The following is a 24,302-nucleotide window of genomic DNA, read 5'->3' as shown; positions in this document are numbered from 1 at the left end:
ATTGGAATGCTTCTCTTCACCAACCCCAGCTGGGGGGTCACAGTACAGGGTCAGCTAATGTGCAGCAGTCCTGGACCTGCGGGGTTAAGGGCCACAGACTGTTCGGCCAAGGCTGGGGCTTGAACTACTCACAGGCACAGAGACTTAGCCTGCTGAGCCACTCACCGCTCCCCATTACATCCATCCATCCACCTATCCACCCATCCATCCATCCACCTATCCACCCATCCATCCATCCACCTATCCATCCATCCATTCACCTATCCATCCATCATCCACCCATCCATCCATCCATCCATCCACCTATCCACCCATCCATCCACCCATCCATCCACCTATCCACCCATCCATCCATCCATCCATCCACCTATCCACCCATCCATCCATCCATCCACCTATCCATCCATCCATCCATCCATCCACCTATCCATCCATGCATCCATCCATCAATCTATCTATCTATCTATCTATCTATCTATCTATCTATCTATCGTCTTGCAGGGTGAGCTTGAAGCCTTATCCCTGATGCGCAGGGTATGGCAGAGGACCCCCACCCAGCACGGGATGCCAGGAAACACCCAGTGATTTCATAACTTCAAACTTGAGGCTGCAAAGTGAAAGAGCCATACAAATGACTTCCTTACAGGAAAACTTGCCAGCTCTGAGTAATAATAAGAGTAATAGATTAGCTAGTTCAGCAAAGGTGGGTGGGGGTTGGGGGCGAGGAGCGTGGAGTTAGCTGGGATTCAGAGGCTTTGGGAAGTGACCATGTGCCTTCGGAAAGAAATCTAATTAAAAATCTAGCCAATGGCTCCAGTCAGCTGGAAATAACTGTAAACCAGTTAAATTCTCCCAGTAGAATGCAGATACGAGATGGGGGTTGTCCTAACATAGGTCTGGAGCTTTTCTTCTTAGTGGGATAATCTGGCAGAACATTAGCATGTTCCCCAGCTAGCCGGCACTGCTCTGAACAGGGCCCAGACAGGCCCGAGGGAAAAAGACAGAGCCGGTTCCTTCGCCCAATTTACCGGTGCTGGCATCGCTAAGGAAGAGGAGAAAAGGAGTGAGCTGTTGGGAGGAAGGGGGCAAGGCTGGCTGCTCAGCCATGGTGAAATGAGCGATTCATCCCAGCCCAGCACAAGGGACACGTGTCTTTGTGTTGCCGTGGAGATGAAAGTTGGCCGGGAAGTGAATGAAATGTCACATTTAAATGAGACGCTGGTAAAACTAACCCCAAGCCCTTAACCCCAGGGTCGTCCCCAATCCTTCACCTTTCATAAAACCTTAAAGCCCCCTTAGCTCCTCTATTGGTTTATAACGCCCCCTACTGGCCAAAGGGGCAATATCAACAGATCCAGCAGCTGTCTGAAGGTGGCCCCGCCCACTGCTTCCACACCTCCCGCCACAAGCCCTACACCTGCACCAGTGGGGGAAGACTCAGCATCTCTCATGCCAGCCTCCCCCTCCTGGCCGTCTCTGCGCCCCAGACGGCACAGAGCCCGGTGATGAATGAACGCTCAGCTCTGACTGGCCGGCAGTTCGTCCCTGTCCACAGCATCCTCTGTCACATGATTAATGGGGTCCCTGTGGCGGCGCCCTAACTGCAGCTGGGCTGTTTGTCACGCACGATCACACACACACACATACACACACCGTCTCGCTTGGGATACCCACCTTACTGTCCACCAAGGCCCCAAACAGACACCCCTGCCCAAGTCTCCACCCCCATTCCATATAGAGTCTGTATAGGGCGCTGATGCTTAGCAGTGGTTTCGGAAGTTTAACCCATTCCAGCCATTAAAAGCTGTGCACTATGGCCAACACAGCAGCCAGAAGGATTTAGGTGGGTTTGTGGACCACACTGAGCTTCTCGGTAAACAATCTCATTAATGAAAGATAGCATTTGCTAACAAAGCGCTAACTATAGCCCGTGTTTATAATCCATATTTATACAATAGGAACTAGTGTGAACAGGGACTACAACTAACAATGAAAGTCCCGCATCCCCTTCAACTGCCTCCCCATCGCATAAGAAGAGGGTGCAAAGAGGTGTAAACCTGGGCGAAATGCTATCGATTAAATGTTAATATATGTGCTGAAAGCATGCTTGGTGCCTGTGATGCTCTGAAGTTAGGGACTGTGTATAAATCGTACAGCGCAAAGCACGTAAAGCAGATAATGTTGTATGTTAGGGGCCGTGGATGTTTGGCTATGTGAAGAATGTCCTTAGTAAGGGGCAGAGTCATTAATAAAGGATAATGCACACCTCTGCATGGTATTTAAAGGTGCAGTGACATCAGGGACCTCCATCCATCCACCCACCCACCTATCCATCCATCCAACCATCCATTTCTGGCAGCATGGGGGCAAATACTAACATAGGAAGGGGAATTTACCGACACTAATTCACCTAACCTGAACTTCATCCAACCACTCCACCTTAACATCCTGGCAGGCAAGGAGGCAGGATGATGATCTAACAACCCAAAGCAGGTTCTGGTGGTGGTCCAGTCCGACTGAGGCGTCCTCCTGGGTAAGGCTCAGACCATCCAACCCAGGGGTGGTGAACCTGTTCCATGAAGGGCCAGTGTGGGTACAGGTTTTTGGGATGGCCTCTCAATCAGCCAATAAAAAAGCAGTGGTTTTCAACTCCAGTCCTGGGGACCCTCTGTTATTGGCTGATTGAGAGGCCGTCCCAAAACCCCCCCCCCCACACCACCTCTGATCCACCCCAACGGATCAGAGACATCGGTTGTTCCAGATCCAGTCGGACACCTATCAAGTCTTCCCTGGAACTGAAGGTCACTGAAGGTCAGAGCTGACCAATGACAATCCTTCTCCGTGCTTTCAAAGGAAGACCGGCCCAGAGTTTCCAAATCACTTAAAGACTGAAACTGCCCTTTAATGTCACAGTGGATGGGAGGCAAGGACAAACAAGCGAGATTAATAATTATATCCCTTTACTTCAGAGGGACTGCAAGAGTTTAGTGTTCCTCTAATACACAGTGACTCACGCTGATAGTTTTATTTGACTTCCTGGGTGGGGGGGGGGGGGGGCTTGATAGGGGGTTTGCAGTGTTTGGTCAGTCATTGATCCTCCACCCCACAATGAGGTTTTTATTACCCACAATGCACTGGAGAGGCATCCTGGGACCACAGGACACTGTGCCCGTACGGAGTCGACTGGAAAACCCAGTGGACCTCCACAGGCAAGGTTCCTGACCCCCCAGCCCCCTTTGAGGTCGGGGTTAGGGTCCATGAATAGGTTCCATAACATCAGGAAGAATAAGCAGAGCGTTCTTACCCCCGATGCCGGGTACGCCGTCCAGCCGAGCTCTGCCGTGGCTGTCCGCGTGTCCATCACCGTTTCTGCACAAAGAAGTAGGGGGGGGGGGGGGTTAGTTCTCAAGCTGCCAGAGCCACACCTGCTCCCATAATCCTTTTTGCACTCACACCCAAACATGTGCTTTATTTATCTTCCCATAATTCTCAGCCCACACATTGCTGTGTCATTTAATCCGCATCTGTCTTATCTGGTAAAGCAGATTCAATATACATCAGTCAAGCAAATGCCCACCTAAAGCAAACCCGCAGAAATAGCAAGGGCAAACCCCCCCGATCTGGGGGCCAGATTCTCCACGTCACAACAAGCCCAAGTGTCCCTTTTCCCGCCGTTACACGTCAACAGGAATGTGGAGGTGTGTTGATATGATAGCAGAAAAGAGAGATGTGGTAAATGAAAGGACAGGCTTTGTGTGTAAAGCTCCCAAGGACAGGGAATAGAAGAGAAGGCACTCGAACCTGGGGGCAGACAGGAGAAACGCTTCCACAATCGGTGCCCGTTAAGGCTTTAACCCCAGTCCAGCACTGATCGGTATTACTGTATATAACCTGTATGCTACCTTGAGGTTTGTCAAATCCTAACTGGCGATGACTGGAATGAGATAGACAGGCCTGCATCAGTGTGGGATGTGGAAAAGAAGGGACTCATTTTAGTGGAATAAGATGTGTTTGTTAGCACTCTGACCGCGTTGAAGATATTCCAAAGGAATTTGCCACGAGGCGATTAATCTAATATTCTGTCATTACAACAGAAAGGGCCAAACACGCACAGAGACACACAGACACACACACACACAGATACACACTGCCATTTTTCACCTGGAAACAGGGCCCCATAAAACAGCAGTTTTTGATGGGGAGTTTTTTCTTTTTTAATAACTTTTTATTAATATCTGCCAACACTGTGCGGCGGGGGGGGGAGCCGGCACTGTGATGACAGTGATGGTGGGAGGGTCCCATCCTCCCGGGGACCCCACGTGACAGAGGGCACTGCTGATCCCCACCCACTTGGACCTCGCCGGGTGTGCCCGTCTGGCCGTGATGCCACCACGTCCATAAAGACGGACCTTTCTCCGTAGCCTGTTACGAATCCTCACGCTTTCCTCCAACAATCACATGTCACCTGTCGCCATGGGATCATGAAACGTGCGGACACAGTGTACACAGGGTTTTGGCATCTCGACAAAGTTGCTCCAAACCCATATAACATACCAGTGCCGGATCTTGGATCCAAATATGGATCATAATACAGTGACACTTATTTCCTTAGCAGACGCTTTGATCTATAGTGATGTACAACTGAGAAAGCAGATCAGCCAGTCTCCTGAAGTCTTTCAGGGTTAATGGCCGCGATCAGGAGCCCAAGAGTGACATCATTCTGCTAATCACAGGATTTGAACCTATGACCTTCCAGCAGTGGGCAGAGATCCTAACCTGCAGAGTCATAAACAGCCCCCCATTCATATTTCCCTGACTTCCATCACTCTACACTCCTTCGTAAAAATCATCATGTTTCGCATTGTGTTCACAGCACCGTAGTCAGATTTCCAGTGGATTAAACGGGTATTAATAATGTGGTGTTTGCCAGTCTGTTTCAGAGCCCTGTGGTACAGCTCAGGGGACATTGTGAGTCTTCATAAATAGAGGATAAAATGAATTAACCGCTTGGCGCTGCAGAGCTCCTCTGTGATTACATTTTTAGAGGAAGGACTGGGGATGTCAGCACAGCATCGCTGTGTAAAGCCCGGGGATGTGGAGATATGAATGACCACATCACCTGGCCTCATGATAACCACATACACAAATGGGGAGTCCTTTTTATGCACCCACCCCGTCACTGAGAGAATATTAATCAGCCCAGCTGCCGGGTTCCCAGTCTCTTCCAGAAACAGGTACTCTGATGTGACATTCGATTGGTAGAAGCCCAATTTTTCCTTGGCTGACTGGGTTAAACACGCAGTCATACAATCACAGACACTCATATACTCACAGACACTCATATACTCACAGACACTCATACACTCACAGATTCCCTGACCAACATGTAAGTCTCCATCATTTAACTGCTTCAGGAGGTCATTTGAGGCAAATCCGGCTACAAGGCCGCGAGGTCGAGGCCTCACTGAGAGGGGGTCGCGGCTGGGGGGCGCAATTTACGTATTCATATCTTTGTGGGGTCTCTCCATTCATTTCAATGGGCATAACCTGAATCCCAACAATGACGACCTTAACCCTACCCAGCCCTAACCTTTACCATAGATGACCAAACAAAATACAAGACTTTTTTAGGTGTTTTATTGCATTCACAGATCTTTATACATTTGAGTATTCCTTTCAGGGACCTAAAAAGTGTCCCCAAAAGGTAAAAAGTTAAAACTCAAGTCAACTCAACTTTCAACTTTATTGTCCCCAGAGGGCAATTGGTTTTGCAGCAAGGCAAGAAAAACAAGCATAAAAGAACATAAAGACATCAGACCATTAGGACAAAGGGCACTGAATACAACAGCCTAATGCTACGTTCACACTGCGAGCGGCGAGAGCGTCAAAGCGACCGGAAGTCATTCATTCTCTATGGGACGTGGCGCGTCGGGAAGCGTCAAGGAGAGGAGCGGCGCAGCGCGTCGCGATCTGGGCGGCGGGAGCATCAGACAGATGTTGAATCCTAGTCAACTTTATGGTAATGAGCTGTGACGCGGTTGGGCGGCAACCAATGGGAATGTAGAGATGCTCCACTAAAGAGAGCGCCACAGAACATAAACGTGTAAACTTTTGTTCCGACCCAACCGTTCCTAGGCACAATGGAGGAGAGACTTATTATTGCTGTGTCCGGGTACCCAGTTATATATGATGTGTCTGTTTGCATACAGGGACATAAATTTAAAAAAATGAGGCATGGACCAGGGTGTCCGAAACAATCGGTGTTCCAGGTGAGATGGTGAAGTGCATAATATATTTTTTTGATCAGTAGTAATTTAGGCGCCATAGCAGAGAAAACAGTGCAAATTGTCGGTAATGTTAAACCTATTTATAGCATTAGTGTTTGTCAAAACATAATTATGTGTTTTAGTAGAACTGTCGTGAAACATTTTAAGTACTATTTATGTTAACTAAAGAAACATAAAGCACAAGCAACTACTTGGCGATCATCCATTGTGATCCAAGGTAAATTTGAAAAGAAGCGCTACATTATTTATAGGTAACATTTTCCCTCCAGAACGCTTGATTTTAAGTGGGAATGCAAATAACTGGCTCACAACAATATTTATTTGGCAAATTATGTCCTATCAGGAGTCGGCGCAAAGATATAAGCTACACGTTTGTTTGTTTTGCGGCCCCTTTAAAAAGTTCTCAGAGCCTGGCATTCTGAGCGGCCTTGTCCCCGCCCACTCTATGACGTCAGAGAGCGTCTCCGGCGTTGGCTCGCGTCGCGTTCAGGGCGGCGGGAGCGACGGCTGGCGTCTTTGACGCTCGCGGTGTGAACGTAGCATAAGAAGTAACAGTGTTCCCTCAGTGTCACAGGCTTTCATCCCATTGTGGGGAAATCTGGTCCCCACAATGTAATAATTACAAACACACAACCAATTAACAAATGTGAGGGCAGCTAGTTAAGCTAGTTAGGTTAAATCTCCCATAGCTATCCAGTGCTCTACGGTGAACTAGCGGGAGTAAATCACACCAATGCCAGCGTGCCTGTATGTGCATGTAAGCGATTTTTATCAATTAATAACTTTGGGGAGTCGGAGTTCAAATTGAATTGAGGTTTGCAGGCACGGTAGCCCCATTGCGGTGTGGGGAAGGGAGCCAATTAGAGCGCTCCCGACTGCGGAAGGGGGTGGAGGGGAGCGGCATTGGTGTGGGGGACAGGGGGCCGGCACATTGCTTATCTTTGCGGCACGTTCTCCACCGTAATTTGATTGCCTTTAGTGTGGAGGGCAACAGAAAAAAGGAAGGGGGGGGATGACTGGAAAGGTGTGAGAGGGAAATATGAGAGAGACTGACCCCCCCCCCATTACCACCCATCGGGCTAACAATGTCCTTCACACCAGTGATTTTGACTAACATACTTACTAATGATTTTTCTCCCCATAAATGAGACCAAGCTTGTTAAATCTGTGAATTATAACCACATCTGACAGCCTACGTGCCATTTCTGGATTACACCACTGGGGGGCGGTGATTTGGAAGGACGACAGAATGTGCGTGAACATACAGTCCTGCAGTCTGGGCGGAAGTAGCTAGTATCCATCCACTGTGACTTTATATCATGTTCTTACATCAGCATCTCAAATATCTTGGCAGATGTACCTTCAAAGCAGGACAATCCCTCATTTATAAATTAAGAGACTGTACAAAGTTCAGTCTATCAGACAGACGGAGACCGATGTAGTAAATAAAGACAAGCTCTTCACGCATAATTCTTGGGATTGGGATAAAATTACTTCAAATTACTATGACGCACAACCCCACCCACCTGGGCTCTCTCCTGGTCCTTCCCCCACGAGTCCAGGCCCAGAAAAACTTTCCCAACTGCTCTCTGAGATGGCAGTCCTGGTCTGACATTCAAGAAGCAAATTAGCCAAGATGGCAGAGATGTATCCCCTTGGGGACCTCTGTCAGCCGCTCCCCTGCTAGCTGCTTTCCTGTTAGCCGCTTCCCTGTTAGCCGCTTCCTTGTTAGCTGCTTCCCTGCTAGCTGCTTTCCTGTTAGCCGTTTCCTTGTTAGCTGCTTCCCTGCTAGCTGCTTCCCTGTTAGCCGCTCCCCTGCTAGCTGCTTTCCTGTTAGCTGCTTCCCTGTTAGCCACTCCCCTGTTAGCTGCTTCCCTGTTAGCCGCTTCCCTGTTAGCTGCTTCCCTGTTAGCCGCTCCCCTGCTAGCTGCTTTCCTGTTAGCCGCTTCCCTGTTAGCCGCTTCCTTGTTAGCTGCTTCCCTGCTAGCTGCTTTCCTGTTAGCTGCTTCCCTGTTAGCCGCTTCCCTGTTAGCCGCTTCCCTGTTAGCTGCTTCCCTGTTAGCCGCTCCCCTGCTAGCTGCTTTCCTGTTAGCTGCTTCCCTGTTAGCCGCTCCCCTGTTAGCCGCTTCCCTGTTAGCCAACCCCCTGTTAGCTGCTCCCCTGCTAGCTGCTTTCCTGTTAGCCGCTTCCCTGTTAGCCACCCCCCTGTTAACCACTTCCCTGTTAGCCGCTTCCCTGTTAGCCACTCCTCTGTTAGTCGCTCCCCTGCTAGCTGCTTCCCTGTTAGCCACTTCCCTGTTAGCCACCCCCCTGTTAGCCACTCCTGCTCCTCCACCACCACTGCTGCCCCACCTCGATTTAGGAGTTTAAACAGTCCCCCAGGCATTTAACGTGTTCGACACTAACCCCAATCAAGATGCGGAATCAACACACAATGGCACATTGTCAAAAAAAGAACACAACATGTCATATTGACAGCTTAGGGCATACTGATCGATAGTCTACCATCTCTGTGGCAACATGGTGGCCGCCTGTTATCAAGGACGCTTGGTGGATCATCAAAGGCGGACCTCTGGAAAGCCAACCGTGGTGCCATGGTACCCTCCTGTACCTGGCAGAGCCTCATCAAAAGATCACCCTCCCAGTGATTATTAGTCCTATCAGGGTTCAAGGTCAGGGTGACAAGGTCACCAGCTGTCTACCCTTCTGGTCGATAGCAGGCTCTGTGCTCTCACTACTGCCTCCTGTTGACTGCCACAAGGATGAGGAGCAGTGGTCACAGGCGCCTGCAACACCCGTGGAGGGTGACAGGTGTTTTACACGGATGGGAGTTTCAAAAGCACCACAAGGCACTCGCTTTCCGACCTTATCTCAGGCAGAAGCTTCAAAAACAGCCTCTCCGCCCATCTTGACGCCGAATCGGACAGCCAGTCCCGCGGCGCCAGGCCAGGAATGCCCAGACTCTGAACAGATTGTGGACGCAGCGCGCCTGACCTTACGCAGTTCACATCCAGGGCGTTGGGGAAGAGGTACCAGTGCTGGGGAAGGAGAAGTGGGCCAGCAACACGGCAGCTCAAGGTAGGCTGAATGCCGCCGGCTAAGTGGAGAGCCAAGTGCCTAATGACCCAATTAAATCAATTAGTGCTCTGATTGGAGTAGCTCTGACTAGCGGGCCGCTCTGGGACCAGGCAGGGGGACACGGAGATCTCTAAATGACCTGCTGACATTGGGGGGGGGACTGCCAGTTGAGAACATCCTGCGCAGTAGGAGCTGAGAGTTTAACCCCAGGATCTGGGAAACTACCACCAACAAAGATTCTGTTAAAGCAGCTTGGGAGTGGGGTCACAGCAAGGCATTCTGGGTAAAATCAGCTGAAACTGTACAACAGTGATCAGACGGTAGACTGAAGTCGAAGCTCAGACTAAAAGGTGATACCTCTGGAGTCCTAAATTAGTCAGCGGTGGCATTTTGGGACATTCACCAAGTGACCGGATTCATTTTGTGACCCCTGGTGGTGGGTACTAGGGCAGGGAATCCCTACCACAGGGTGACTGAACGCTGGGGGTTTGAGGGAGAGGTTGATTTATCTCCAAAATAAGCTATTTCAAGCCTATCTTATGACTCTCCTCATGGTCCAGCATCCTGGAAAAAAAAATGGAAACAGCTAAACTAAAGCTTATTAAAGCTGCCCGCCAATCTATCCACCCAGCCTGATTGACAATTTTTACTGCAAGCAAAAGTTAGCGAAAATATTAGCAGCTAGAAAACGATTCTTAGCAAGCAATCATGTGTAATCCTCCAGTCCGTGAGAATTTTGTACATTGCATGACGGCCCATGGTCATCAAAAGGTTGGGGTCCCCTACCCTAGGACGCCCAATGGAAGCAGACTTCATCATTATCGTAAGCCGCTGAGGAGTAAAAGGCCCTCAGCCCGCTCCCGAGGTGAGTGAGAGCGCCAGAAAGCGACAAAGAGGTCCTTAATGGGTGGCTGGGGCGCTTACGTCTGCTGGAGACCCGCCAGCAGCGCTGTGGAAATGTCAAGTGCCTGTGGCAGATGGCCAACTCTGTCACCATGCTGCAAAACCCCCCCCCCTCGGCCCAAAATCTGGCGCACAGGCGAGCGAGTCACACCACACACACCACGGATTAGGCGAACCAGGGCTGCTTGAAAATCAAACGGGACATCAGGCCTGGGGGTTCGGGGGGCGGTAGGGAATGGACGTCACTATTTTGGAGCTCTCCGCTGCTTCAGGCAGTTACATTTAAAATCATCACTGGAGGATTATACTAATTTATAGCTCAGTATCTACAACTGACTCATGGTTTTCATCAAAGAACCAGCCATTCCGGGGCGCTTTCCTTAATCAGCCCAACTTCCACATGGCTTCTCGTACTAAATCGTAGAGCCTGGGAATTACCCCAGCAATGACAAATAAGAGATGATAAGCTACAAAGGACACAGTAACCCGTTTTCCCCATTTTTGCTCTTAGATATGGCTATGCTGGCGACACTCAGCGATCATGATCCACAAAATGTCAATTATCAGTAAACCAAAACTCTCAGAGATTGCATATGAGAGCACGTATACGGTATAAGGTGCCGCACCAAAAAGGAGACTGCAGCCTCTCCTCACGGGATCGAGCGCCTCCATTTTGCGCCCTCCCGGCTGAAAGGAAATTCATTTGAAGCGTAAAGAGGTAGCAGGGGTTCTCTCTGTGGAGAAGCCCTCCCCCACACTCCGAGCTAAGCCGACGCACAGGGGTAATCGTGGAGTGTGAAGACACCAGCTGGGATGGCATCCACAGAGACAGTGTGACGGTAAAAACTCATGGATGGTTACACTTGGCAACCATGTGGTCCCCAGAGAAGCTCTCCTGGTTGGGATCAGGGGAATGGAACATAGAACTGGCTTCCAAATATACGTATCTCTCCTCTTCATGTAGGTGGTGAGATACCTCCAAGAGACATGCTAACCTATGCAAAAGTAGCCCCCAGGGACTGATGGGTGACCGCGATCACGGGCAATGTAAAGTGGAGGGAAGTGAGGACAATTTCTTGACTGACAGAGGCTGTAAAAAACTCAGAAAATGATTGACCTGAATTGGCGGCCCAATATGATACGCATTCATGGGGCCTAAAATCTCTAGCTGCACTCCTGACCAACGATAACAGTCAGCTTGCGCCTTGTGTCCTCTCCCCTAATGGTGCTTCTGATTCATTTTATGTGAAAGTGACTGAACTGCGAGTAAACAATCTGGAGGGCTGCAAATAAATACTGCAGTACTGAATTTAAACCTCCGCAATATCCATCTTCATAAACAGAGATAAACACAGGGATCAAGGCACTGTGCCACCAGACATGCACTTCCATCACGCCAGTGCCTGGACAGGCAGCAGATCTCGCTTCGGTAACAGGCCCCAAAGTCCAAGCCAAACACCCACGTGCCTTATCTGTTAAAAGCCACTCTTCATAAGATAAGTTCTGGCGCGTTTTCTTCACATTGGGCATCGGACACCTTGTTTAACTACCTGAAGAGGTTTGTACACACAGATACACAGAGACACACACACCTGGGATGCAGGCCTCGTTTCGCCAGGGCAATTCTGAGCTCTACAGCTGTCAACGACACATCTTGGTATCCCATTAGCAACACCCCCCCCCCCCCCCGCCCAAACGGACACACACATCGTTAAACCTCAACCTCCGCCGGTGCCCAGGTTGGCCCACAGTATGATAAAGAGCCACGTACACAAGCTGGCAAGATGGGATCTTTTTCTGTCATCTTAAAGCCCCCGTTCTGGTTCCCGGGGGCTGAGTTTCGGCGCTAAACTTTACATCTGCACTAACGGATGCCGGCAGAAGCTTGTATCCATCAAGGAATAATAGCAGGGATAATACGACACGGAATACTTAGCATTCATCAAGGCGGAGCGCCGAGCTTCGCAAAGAGCTCCAGTAATTCCTGCCATTATTTAAGCCATTAAAAACGTATCCAGTGAGTGAAAACTGACTGAGCCATCCAGAGCTAATCATGACACACTTTTCTAGTCATTGCCACAGCGTTAATTAAACATCCACTCAGAAACAGGAACCCCTCCCCCCACCCTGATACCTTTCCAAGCCCCCATTCAAAGGACTAAATAATCATTTAGGTTTGCGGTTTTTGGCAGATTCCATATTCCCTAAAGGACTGGAGCTTTTGCTACACCATATGTTTTCCGCACATGGATGAATGGATGTGATTCCCGGTAACCGCGATGACCGGTAACCGTGTGAAAAATCGCCACGGTGCTGCTGCTCCAGCCTTTTTGCCAGCAACATGTCGTTTAAATCTGTTGTCAGGTAGAGTCGTTTTAGCGATGGAAAAATGACTGACCTGCAACAACATGAAAGGAGCATACAGGTAACGAAAATGTTGGACTTTCTGCTTGGAATCAGCCGATCTCAGTGAATCGTTCTCAGGTTTCTGAACCGTGTGACCGGCAAGGGTGACGAATCTCCAAAGGAGGCCGTGACCTTTCACGCGGCTGCCTCGCCAAAAGGTCACAGCCGGCAGCCCCTTCTCACCAAATTACCGCCAAAGTGCCAGATTATCACTGAGGGATGTGACAGGTCTTCGGAAATGCAGCCAGTTTGGATATTGTCAGTTTCGCCCCTCTCCCAGCTACATGGGAGATAAGACAACAGGTTTTGCTTTTCCTTCCCCATAATATAAGGCATAACGTCATATGAATGCTGCGTAAAATCTGTTCATACACACCTGCCATATGAAAAGTTCCACTGCAGACCAAAGTCAATCATAGCACCTTTAATTAAGCAATTACTCAGTCAGAGTAAACGCCTCTCTCCGCAGCCCTAGTCTGCTGTGGCTCTTACAGCCATTTCACCTTCCCTGTCCCTTTCATGAATGCTACCAGAACTTTCTGTGGTGGCTTCCTGCTTTTATTTTTTTCTTTTTTCACCTTTTTCCATGTGACTCGGATGTCAGCATGATCATTACACTCCTGTCCTCGGTAAACTGAAGAAACATAAAAAGAGGATCTTAAAGCAGGGGCTTTAACAGCTTTGCCTGGCCGTTTTATGCTGTTTTTAATATTTGGAGGAAGTTGCTCATTATTTACGTAGCTGGGTCAGTCTAGCATGATCGACCACAAGATTACTGGTTGGACGACTAGTCGATGCGGGTTCGGGATTCCCCAACTGGCACGCCAGGCCCAGTTACCGTGTGACAAACTCTGAAACCCACCAAACGGGCCTGGTGGAAATCCGAATGGTAGTCAGGCCGATCGCAAGAATCCAAGGCCCGTCCGGTCGGCCGCTCCAAGCAGAAGAGGAGAAAACAAAAGATGGACCCCCACCAGCACAGGGAGAAGGGCAGCCATCGAGGAAAGTTGTATTTCTGTCATCCAGGCCTGCCCAGGCGTTCCCGCACCTCCTATCCCTTTGGCCTCGGATCCGCTGGTGCAGGAAATGAGTTTACAGCGCAGGAACATCGTAACACGGAAAGAGGCTGGACTGACACTGCGACATGCCGCACGCTCCACACGGATCGACCCCTCACTGTGACAGCCCCCCCCAGGCACACACATACCTTTGCATGCTTTATTTCTGCACAGTCAGGAAACACGTCCACAGGGGTGGGGGCAAGGGGGGGGGGTGTTACTAATTAATTGCTGTGCCCTAGGCTTGCTTCCTAAAACAGAGAAGGTCATTAGACCCCAGGAGTCCTCTCATCAGCACTGGCTCCAGGTCGGAGCATTTTCAAGCTGCAGATAAATCAATGGCAGCAAACATTTTACCCACAATTCAGTTCAGCTTGCCTTTTTATGGTGCCTTTTGTTACATGTTACAAAGAGCTTTGGAAAGAATTAGTGTAGGAATGCCATCACAGATGGACTTAATGGCGATTAAAGTTATACTTTATGAAAGTATAGAAGAAAAAAAACATACCACACGATCGCAGAGGTAAGGCCACAGCAGTTTTTGAAGAATATACCCTTTGGGGTCTTCAGGGTCACCTGACTGCCTGACCTTAGGCAGCTCCAAACCTACATTACTGTCACCCATAGTGGTGAACTTTTCATTCATACTCATTTCTGGACCTGCATAGATGATGGAAGTCAAGTAAGTATCTCTAGTATAGTTTTTCTCCTGTAAGGATCTGAATCATCCACCTTTTGATCACAGACTAAAGTCTTTCCGGGGGTAACAGGCTACAGATTTCTGCAGCAGCTTGCATATGTGGGTATCTGCCTAACCTTGTCTCCTGCCCATCCATCCATCCATCCATCCATATTCCAGCTCCTTATCCTGTTCAGGGTCTTGGGGGGGGCTGGAGCTTATCCCAGGCAGCATAGGGCACAAGGTGGGGGTTATATTCTAGATGGGATGCCAGCAAACCGGCCCTATTGATTAAAATGCTTTCATTATTTATTCACCTGACAAATAATGGCTGAAATATGTAGTGTTAATTAGAGAGCATGCCTTTCCCCTGCACCTTTACAGGCGAGGTATTGATTTTGTGAGTGTTCAACAATTAATCAGACAGCGGAGCGGCGAGACTGAGCCACAAACATACTCCCGTCTCCCCGGAGGGCTGTGATCGCCGCTGCGGGACCATGCAGCAAGGTGCCGCGGATGCTGAAGGACAGAGCACCCACTAACCCACCCACCCTCCTCCCGCCATCACCGTAACAACCTCCTGCCTCAGGTTCACTCAGCCGTGCCGGAGATCGTGATGGGAGTGACGTGGTGGGGTCAGAAAATGCAGGGGGTGGGGGGCAAGGTGTCAAAGCAGCTGAGGCAGAGGATGGGGCCCAGAACTGCCCCGTCATTCAACCTGACAGACCTGCCGGTGACGGAAACGGAAAGGGACATTGCCGAAGTGAAAAGGCCAGCAGGGGGCCTCGGTGTTCACAGCACTGGGGTTACAGCCGAGCTGAGATGCAAGTGAAGAGGGTCTTTTTGGGGTGCGAAAGGCGGAAAGCTGCTTCCCCCATGTTGTGGGTCATGTGACCATCACCATGCATGTGCGTTGGTCATTAATTCCTCTTGACCCTATAAATAACCTTCTTTTGCTTTTGCCACGATAGTAACCCCTAAGCAGGCCCTGGCTCCCTCGTGTCAACATTTTTTAACACAGTATTCCTTTCTCAGCCCGGAAGCTGTGGCTATACACCTAAAAATTTTGTAGTTCACTCCAAAATTCCCACGTCAGATGGTTTCCTTGTTATTTTAAGGGGGTTCATGTTACGGTCAGAATCACAGCAGATGCAATTGTATCTCACAAGGGCAACGGAGATGGTGGACAGGGAGGGTGAGGACTGGGGGGGGGGGGGGGGGGGGGTTGGCTTAGTTGGCCATTTAACCTCCGTAACAGAAGTTCACAGAAAACAAACAGATGCATAAACCAACAAGAGCAGTGCTGGAAAAAAGACCAGGACAGCACCAGAGGCCTTTAAGGCTGGCCTACTTAGCTTTCACTAGCTCCCCGGCTGACACCATGATGGATGATCCAGCAGCAGAGAGGGGAGCCGCTCCACTCAATATCCCTCCCTCAGACCTCATAATTGCCCCAAAGGCCCGCCCCATGCCCCGCCCCATGCCCCGCCCCTTCCGTCACGCTCTGAGGATAGCGCCATGAGGTGGGCCTGAGCCGATGCTAGCACGCGATGCTAACATGCTACACTAATGTGAATGCTACATGTCGCTAACCCTCCCCTGTTGCTGTGTCTCATAAAGTCTTATGCAGTCAAATCAAATGACATGTTCAGTCCTATTTATCTGAGTAGTACATGCATTTGCTCAGACAAAACATTGACCATTACAACATATAAAAATTTACAGTAACATAATAAAAACTAACATTAATTTATTGTTACTGATATCTTGCTGGATGGGTAGATGAAAACCAATTCAGTTCCCAAACCTCTCCTCAGGGGCACACCAGCCATTCCATATACATGTTAATGTTCACCACTAGCTCACTTAAATAATTAACTTAATTAGTTAAATAACTCAATGATGTATTAATTAAGAGGTGGGTTAGTCGAGTCAGCAACACATGAGTGTACTAGATGGTTGCTGGAAATCCTGGGGTAAATTAAGGAGGGGTTTTGAAATGGCTAAACTGACACACTTTGACAGACATAATATCATAAATTTACGCCGACATGAAGATCATTTAAACATCATTTTCTTTGACTGCCTACTTTGGCACAGTACTGTAGATTCTGTATGTGCAGTGAATGCTAAGTGAGTGATTGTGGGTGCAGAGGAAACGATGGTGAGGGTTTAAATGGAAATATTCCAGCCGTCTTCCAACTGCTTAGCCTGTTCAGGGACCATAGGGGGGCCTGGAGCCTGTCCCAGACAGCACAGGACACAGTCAACAGGACGCCAGTCTATATATTCAGAATTATGGGCAATTTTGAGACACCACTTAGCCTAACTGCATGTCTTTGGATGGCGGGAGGAAACCTGCACATGCAAACTGTACACACGCCAAGCAGAAGCAGCCCCCGCTCTAGGCTAATGAGGCGACAGCTCGCATTGAGTCTTTTAGTGCGTAGATTTCAATTGATTAGTGCCTATAAACTGATTCAATAGCAAGCGTCAGAGAAGGATGTGTAATGGTCTGCCATCCCGTCCAGGGTGTCCCCCTGCCCTGTGCCCTGTGATGGACTGGCATCCCATCCAGGGTGTCCCCCTGCCCTGTGCCCTGTGATGGACTGGCATCCCATCCAGGGTGTCCTCTGCTTCATAGTCTGTTTCCTGGGATAGGCACCCAGCTCATTGTGACCCTGCATTACATAAGTACTGATGGATGGATGGATGGAATACCACATTAAACTCCCTGACATCAGAACATAACTATCTATGCTTTCAGGATACAGTTGGTCCTCTGTATCCACAGGTTCCGCATCTGCAGATTCAATCATCTGCAGATCGAAAACATTCTGAGAAAAAAAACATGCAGGGAGTTCCAACAAGGAAAAACGTGAATTTGCCACATGCCGAGTACTACGTTGAAAGTTTAATTTAGGGAGGCTATCATAATTTTCAGTCGAATGTGGGGGTGGCTGAAATGTAACATGACTTCATTCATTTTTTCTCGCTCCTAGCCTTCAGGTTTGCTGTAATGGTGAGACTGAAAGCCAGAGATACTCTGCTTTCTCGTTACGCACAATGCTTTATTGTGCTGACAACAAAAGATGCTGGTTAAAATTCTATCCAGAGTGTTTAGAGTGAAGGCAAATTCCCATGTGATTTTATGTATTAGGTATTACAAGTAATATATAGGTGATTTAAAATATATGGGAGTTATATGCAAATACTATGACACTTTATATAAGGGACTTGAGAATTTGTGGATTCTCCCGTGGAGGAGAGTCCTGGTACCAATCTTCCACAGATATGGAGGGACATATCTGTATCACAGAACTGGATCTTCAGGTTAGCTGGATAACTTGTCGGATTTAAGGTAGTCTGGGCAAAATGTTAGTGAACAAAGATAAAGTTCATTTAAACGGGGCTACCTTAAATCTGACAGGTTATATAGCTAACCAATCAATCTCACTTCATGATACAGGCCCCAGGGAAATACACATAAACTCTGTTTCTCTGTGATTAATCTGCATATGAGTCCTTAAGGAATTCGGTGCTGAAGACACAGAGCTGATGGCCCACCTCGATCACGCAAAGACCTGAGAGTGGTGCTGAGGACAAAGAGCTGATGGCCCACCTCGATCACGTAAAGTCCTGAGAGTGGTGCTGAGGACAAAGAGCTGATGGCCCACCTCAGTCACGCAAAGACCTGAGAGTGGTCCTGAGGACAAAGAGCTGATGGCCCACCTCAGTCACGCAAAGACCTGAGAGTGGTCCTGAGGACAAAGAGCTGATGGCCCACCTCAGTCACGCAAAGACCTGAGAGTGGTCCTGAGGACACAGAGCTGATGGCCCACCTCAGTCACGTAAAGTCCTGAGAGTGGTGCTGAGGACAAAGAGCTGATGGCCCACCTCAGTCACGCAAAGACCTGAGAGTGGTCCTGAGGACAAAGAGCTGATGGCCCACCTCAGTCACGCAAAGACCTGAGAGTGGTCCTGAGGACAAAGAGCTGATGGCCCACCTCAGTCACGCAAAGACCTGAGAGTGGTCCTGAGGACACAGAGCTGATGGCCCACCTCAGTCACGGAGGACATGCTACTGATCCCCAGCTGATAGAGAGCACGACTGGATGCTCTACACACCGGCAATGTCGGTCATCCCAATCTGGCAGTAAATTACTGTTGAACATTTAGCAATTAGGAGCAAATTCCCCAGTTGGGATCCCACACAACAGCTGTAGAATCCGAATTTCACCCCTGGCTTTCATTCTAGCAGACCTATGGATTGATTATTCGTAAACTATTAGCTGCAGATTGACTCCCAATCCTAATTCCGTTGCACTAGTTACCTGCCATTGGCCGCGTCCACCTACCCCGACCGTATCTGCTTACTTCAGGCCCCGCCCACATGTATCTGACCACGCCCACCCAGGTGCTCCTTTTCAGCAATCATTCACACCTGCAGGTAATCCTTCTTCTTACTCAACTTCACTGTAGTTTGTGCTTCCCTTCAGCCATGCTTAAGCATCTTGATTAATCTTCTTGGGCTTTTTGACTGCTTTAACCCAGTTTTCTGATTTGATTTGATTTGATTTGTCCAATTCCTCCCTTGTTCTTCAGTTTTTAGTTTACAGCTCAAAAGCATTACTAAAGAACGGCATCTTCCAGCCTTCCGAATGATTCTGCCTTTGTATTCAGCAGGTCAGCCCGCTGTGACAGGAGCGTCCGTCTCACGGCCGACGCACAATGCAACAGTGGTACCTGAACCTTTAAATGGGATGAGGTGATAAAGGCTGTCAGCCGCAGAGCCTTCAGTCACGGGGCCCAAATCTGTGGTTTCCCAGCATATAGGAGGGATAACCCAGTCAGTCTCTATTTAAAACGTCTTGCGTTTGCTTAGCCTATATAAATAGTAGTCTTTGTGTAACTGTACACACCCCAGAGGGATTTTCTTTCCTCCTACAATCCAGCCATGCTTCTTCACTTCCTTTCCGTCTTTGTCTTCTGGCTATTACTCACTGATCATTGTGAACCTAAACTCTGCTGTGTTGCTGAACGCCGGTGTCTGACTCTGTGTTAAGCACCTGGGGCCAATCGCAGCACAGGAAAGGCGCTACATAAAAATACATTTAAATACAAAAATACAGTTAGTTTAGCATCCTGGATTCTGGTAGCGGCCCTCCTGACCCGGCCTTTGTTTGTAATCTGGTCTTCCTCAATTGGGTCCAGCCCTGGTACTTCATCCATGTATTATTTTTCCTTATGGAATCTGAATGATAAGATACAAGATTTGTGACTTTAGCCTCCCTAAGAGGGTATTGATCATTATTGGATTTTAGATAGTTAGCTAAAAGAATGACTATTAATAACTCACATTTTGGCAAATAGAATAGAATACTGCTGTTCTATTAATGCCAGTGGGGAAATTCCCTTTGCCTCCCGCATCTTGCTCTGCATGAGACACACAGACACACATAGACGTGAGACTGAGCTTGGGAGCCACAGCACAGTGTTAGTAATTGATTTTGATCAGATTCTGCTTGAGTATTAATGAGCCCTGGTTAAATGGGGGAAATGCTGACTCTCCGTGACAGATGCAGCATGTGCAGTGTTTCATGGAACCCCTCTCCTACTGATGTCTCTGACCCCTGGATCCCCTGCATCATCCCGATGATCCCTTCCCGTCTGTTTGTGTGTCTTTAGCTCCTCACTGGGGCTTGTATCATGAAGTGAGACTTGTTGGATTTAAGGTGCCCCAGTTTAAATTCACTTATCCCAAATTCATTCATTTATCCCATTCCACCTTAAATCCGACAGCTTGTCTTGCTGACCCAAAGCTCCCGCTTTGTGCTACAGGCCTCAGGATTTTATGCCTGATTAGTATTCATTTTCCCCTGAATGCTACCCTGTGTGAGCATCGGTCTGCCGTAATCGCTCTGCACGTCCTGCCGTTTAAGCCCATGCTAGATATCCGCCCACTCCGAGTGGCTGGCCAATCACAATTCAGCCCTCAAACTCCTCCTACAGGGGGAGGGGTCTTAAAAAAAACTGATCGTTCAAAGTCATCAGAATCCAAATGGTCATTTGCAAAAAAAAAAGAAAATCAAATTGGGAGTGTGGCTACTTGAAAACATTAATCTCCTCAAATTCCCTTCCTCAGACGTCTGAGAGGATCTCAGATCATGGCAGAACTGGAGATGAACGGGAGCAGGAATTTTAGGCCGTTCAGAGCCTCCTTCTGCTTTCTATCCATCCTCCCTCATCATCCATAACTCCTATTCCTCCTTAACCACCAATCAGAATCTGCTTAAAATTCCCAATTGATCATACTGATCCAAGGTCAGTTTTTATGTCCATTATATATGTGCCCAATCCTATGATACCCATAAAGATGTGGAGGGTAATGGCACATCACTCAGAGCCTCTCTTTCCCTCCTACAAACCATCTTGCCTTGTCCTTCTGTGGTTCCCTCAATCTCACTCCTGTGCAGTGATTGGAGAAAATAGGCTTCAAAACTCATGATGAGCAAGGTCCAGCCAATCATTGTCCTAGGCTTGAGATAGATTTAATCTGCTTCTCATGGGTCACCCTATCAGTATTTAGCAACATATGATAGTCCCGCCCACCAAACCTTATTTCATGGGTTTTTAAACCAAACTGATTATGACAAACCTGGTGCAATATAACTACCTGCAAACCACACCTCCTGGTCCACATAACCTACAAGCTGATTGGTTCATCTGTGCATTCAGTCAGGATGGCCGGGTTTATTACCAATGAATATAGGTAGTGTTCAAAGTAGTTAATAATTCAGTTACCTATTAATTATTTAGTGTGTGTTTTGAGAACGATTAAGTAGACATTATTAAATCAAATGACTCAACAGTTAACTATTAAATTCTTCATTGTGAGGGGCAGAGACTAAAGGCTTAGTGTTAAGTTTATTTAGCTCATTTTATTTTTTTGTAACAAGCTGTCAGGTTTCCAAGCGATGAAGTGCTGCACTGACATCCACAGCGGGATGGTGACAGGGGAGCATACACAGCCAGACCCCTACACTGGGGTCAAGATCCGCCAGTCTGACCTGAATGAAAACACCCTCAGCATTTCCAGCGGGGAAGTCTGACAGCACGCTTTTCAGGGGCTGGGGAGGGGAGGGGTGTGCAGCTCAGAGCAGAACAACACACTTTCACACAGAGCGCCTATTAGGTTACCAAGACACATTCTGATAACAAAGCGCACAGTCAGACACAGTCCCAGTCACAGTCCCAGTCACACACAGATTGGGACTCTTAATAAAGGGCAGTGAACCTGACAGAACGATGACATTTACATTTTATTTATTAAGCAAATTATATAAATTATTTATCCAAAGTGATGTACATTTTTGAGATTCTAGTCCCTGGAGCAATTGGGGTTTATGGGCCTTGCTAAAACGCCCAGCAGTGCAATCATTCTGCCAGCCCTGGGATTTGAACCAGTGACCTTATGATTACAGCACAACTTCAGTGTGAAGCAACCCTTATCCCTTGGCCTTGTCCCAGATCTCCCAGGCTGTGCAGCTATGCTCTGACCACTTCATAAAAACCTTAAAGTATCAAAGCCCTTTCAAATAGATGAATCTTATTTCTTGACTTGATGTGAGTTGATCACCCAAATTTATCAGCTAACACAATTCTGCCTGCCATGTATGAAAGTTAAACCATAAAGGTTTTGAAGCACTGTGGTGGCAAAAAAAAATCAGACTTGTTGCCGGAAGGTTGTTGGTTCAAATCCCAGTAGGGTCCCGCTTATACAGCCCATGAGTAATGTGCCTAATCACATGCATCCAGCTGACTCACAGAAGGAAGTGAGATGTGTCAGCTAAGCTCTTGAAGCGATGGTGTTTGTTTTCGTTCTGACTTGTTTCCTTTTTCGCTCCTAATAATAAAACAACCTTAGCACATTTACACGTTCTGAATAATGCATTATGATAAATTGAGCTTAGATGTCTGTAAAGACATTTAAGTGTTTGTTTTAGGTTATTACTACAGAGTTCTCTATGCATGCATTATCTAGAGTGTGCTTTATATATCTTACTAATAAATTTCAGAACAATTAAATCGCAGGAAGTATTATGGGCTGTGCGTACACAAAGCTTGGAAAGCCTGGATGTGATTCAAGGTTTGACTTGGGCAGTTTATAATGGAGTTTGCGCCTCAGGAGTCTGCTGGGAGGGCCTGGGGAGGGGGACTGAGCCTGTCACACATAGAGTTACCCCCCTGCAGAGGCAGTGAGAGCAGTTCATCTGCTAGGATACAGATCAGCAGCAGTCTGGTGACAACGCCTGGCTTTAGCCACTACTCCCCCTGCTGGAGACTGTGAAGCTCTGGCAATTCGCCCCAATGATGCCCCAATGTAACTGGGGAGTTCTGGAAAGTTCCGTTGCTGGCATATTGTCCTTAATTTTTGGGGATTGATTCTGGTTAACCGACAGAGTAGAAGGATGGGGGGCGGGTGTTAACAATCACTATGGAAGTTCCAGTTTCTGGTGCGAGAAGGTACTTTATGTTATATTGCACTGAAGCGTTTTTAAGGGATTCTGATTCATCCATGAGAGGCAGGGACTGGAGGGTGTTTGCATGTGAGCAGGAAAGTTCTAGCAACTGCTTGCATTGAGAAGCGTGACGGGCCCCCAGGGGTGCTGTGCCTTGTCGGAAGCCAAATGGGGCCAATGAGGTCACTCCCCACTGAAGGCTGGAGCATCACATCATGCAGGATGTGTGTGTGTGGGGGGGGGGCTCAGACTGCTGGGATATGAATGTTTGTTTTCATCACTACAGTCTTTCATTCATCCATCCATCCATCCATCACCACTTATCCAGCTCAGGATCATAGCCTGGAACCTATCCTGGGTAGCACAGGGCACATGGTAAAGGACTCCATTGATGGGATTGGACCCTCCTCAGGTTTAATGCAAATGTCCAAGGCCAGAGCACTCCAATTTGGAATTGGGGTTTTATATCTGGGAGGGGGGGGTGAGGGATCCTGTCGACAGATGAGTCCAAGAGAGACCCCACCACCACCAACACCAAAATCTTGCTCCATGATTTGACCCCCTCCACCCCTCCCTCCTCCCCCCTCCCACTATCAGCGGGATCTTCCACAAAATCCACAGTTGGATTTTGAAAGATGAAATAGTCACAAGGGAAGAGACACATGGGAGCCCATAAAAGTGAAAGGGGTGTAACGTAAATCACAGGCCGTGCTTTTCTACGGCAAGCTGGATTTACAGTTGGTTGTTGCCGGTCACCGTCAGTTCGGAGGGTGTTCTCTCTGTGGGAAGAGGCACGGCATGTCTGTGGATGACAAATTACCCTGAACTGCGTGAGATCGCGGATAGTTTTCTGCCCCAGTATTGGCCTAAGGACAGAGACAAATTTGTCCATATTGTCGGCATCTGCGGTGCATCTGCGAGTCTGTGTTTGTGTGTGCCTATGTGTTTGTGACTAAAACAGGCCCCAGATTTTCCATTTTCCCTACATCGCTGTTCATTGGCCGATCATTGCAGGGGGCAGAGTCAAATGAGGGAGAGGTGGCCAACCAGCTTCTAGACAGCTCGCCCCCACCCGTCCTAAGACAAAGGCCACTGATTCTTGAGAACAAGGTTTGGTCCAGGAGCCGTTCTGAGCAATTCCAGAATGCCCCAGAAGCAGGATCATCCCAACATCGCATAACCTGTGTTTACAGATTTCAGAGACTCACGACTGAATGGCATGCACACAGCAGAATCTTTTCCCCTGGCTCTGAATATATTGTGATTTTCCCTCTTTTCCAACACGTCGCATTTGTAAATAAACATGATACCTGGCACTTCGGAAAGGAGGCGCCCTTATTAATCGTGGATTTCATGGCTGGGCGCATGA

General features: G+C 48.3%; 1 protein-coding gene across 1 annotated transcript in view; it reads right to left on the bottom strand.

The window, feature by feature from the left end:
* The window catches only part of LOC111833628 (ephrin type-B receptor 1), a 131,039-nt gene that overhangs the window by 78,769 nt on the left and 27,968 nt on the right, over positions 1 to 24,302 (bottom strand). Inside the window, exon 2 of the mRNA XM_072710648.1 lies at positions 3,305 to 3,369. Coding sequence (XP_072566749.1) covers positions 3,305 to 3,369 — 65 coding nt within the window. The remainder of the gene's footprint in view (positions 1 to 3,304; positions 3,370 to 24,302) is intronic.

This window comes from Paramormyrops kingsleyae, chromosome 4 (assembly GCF_048594095.1).
Source record: "Paramormyrops kingsleyae isolate MSU_618 chromosome 4, PKINGS_0.4, whole genome shotgun sequence".
NCBI classification, from domain to species: Eukaryota; Metazoa; Chordata; class Actinopteri; order Osteoglossiformes; family Mormyridae; genus Paramormyrops; species Paramormyrops kingsleyae.
The sequence above is the reverse complement of the archived record's forward strand: the minus strand, read 5'-3'. Positions and strand labels throughout refer to the sequence as shown.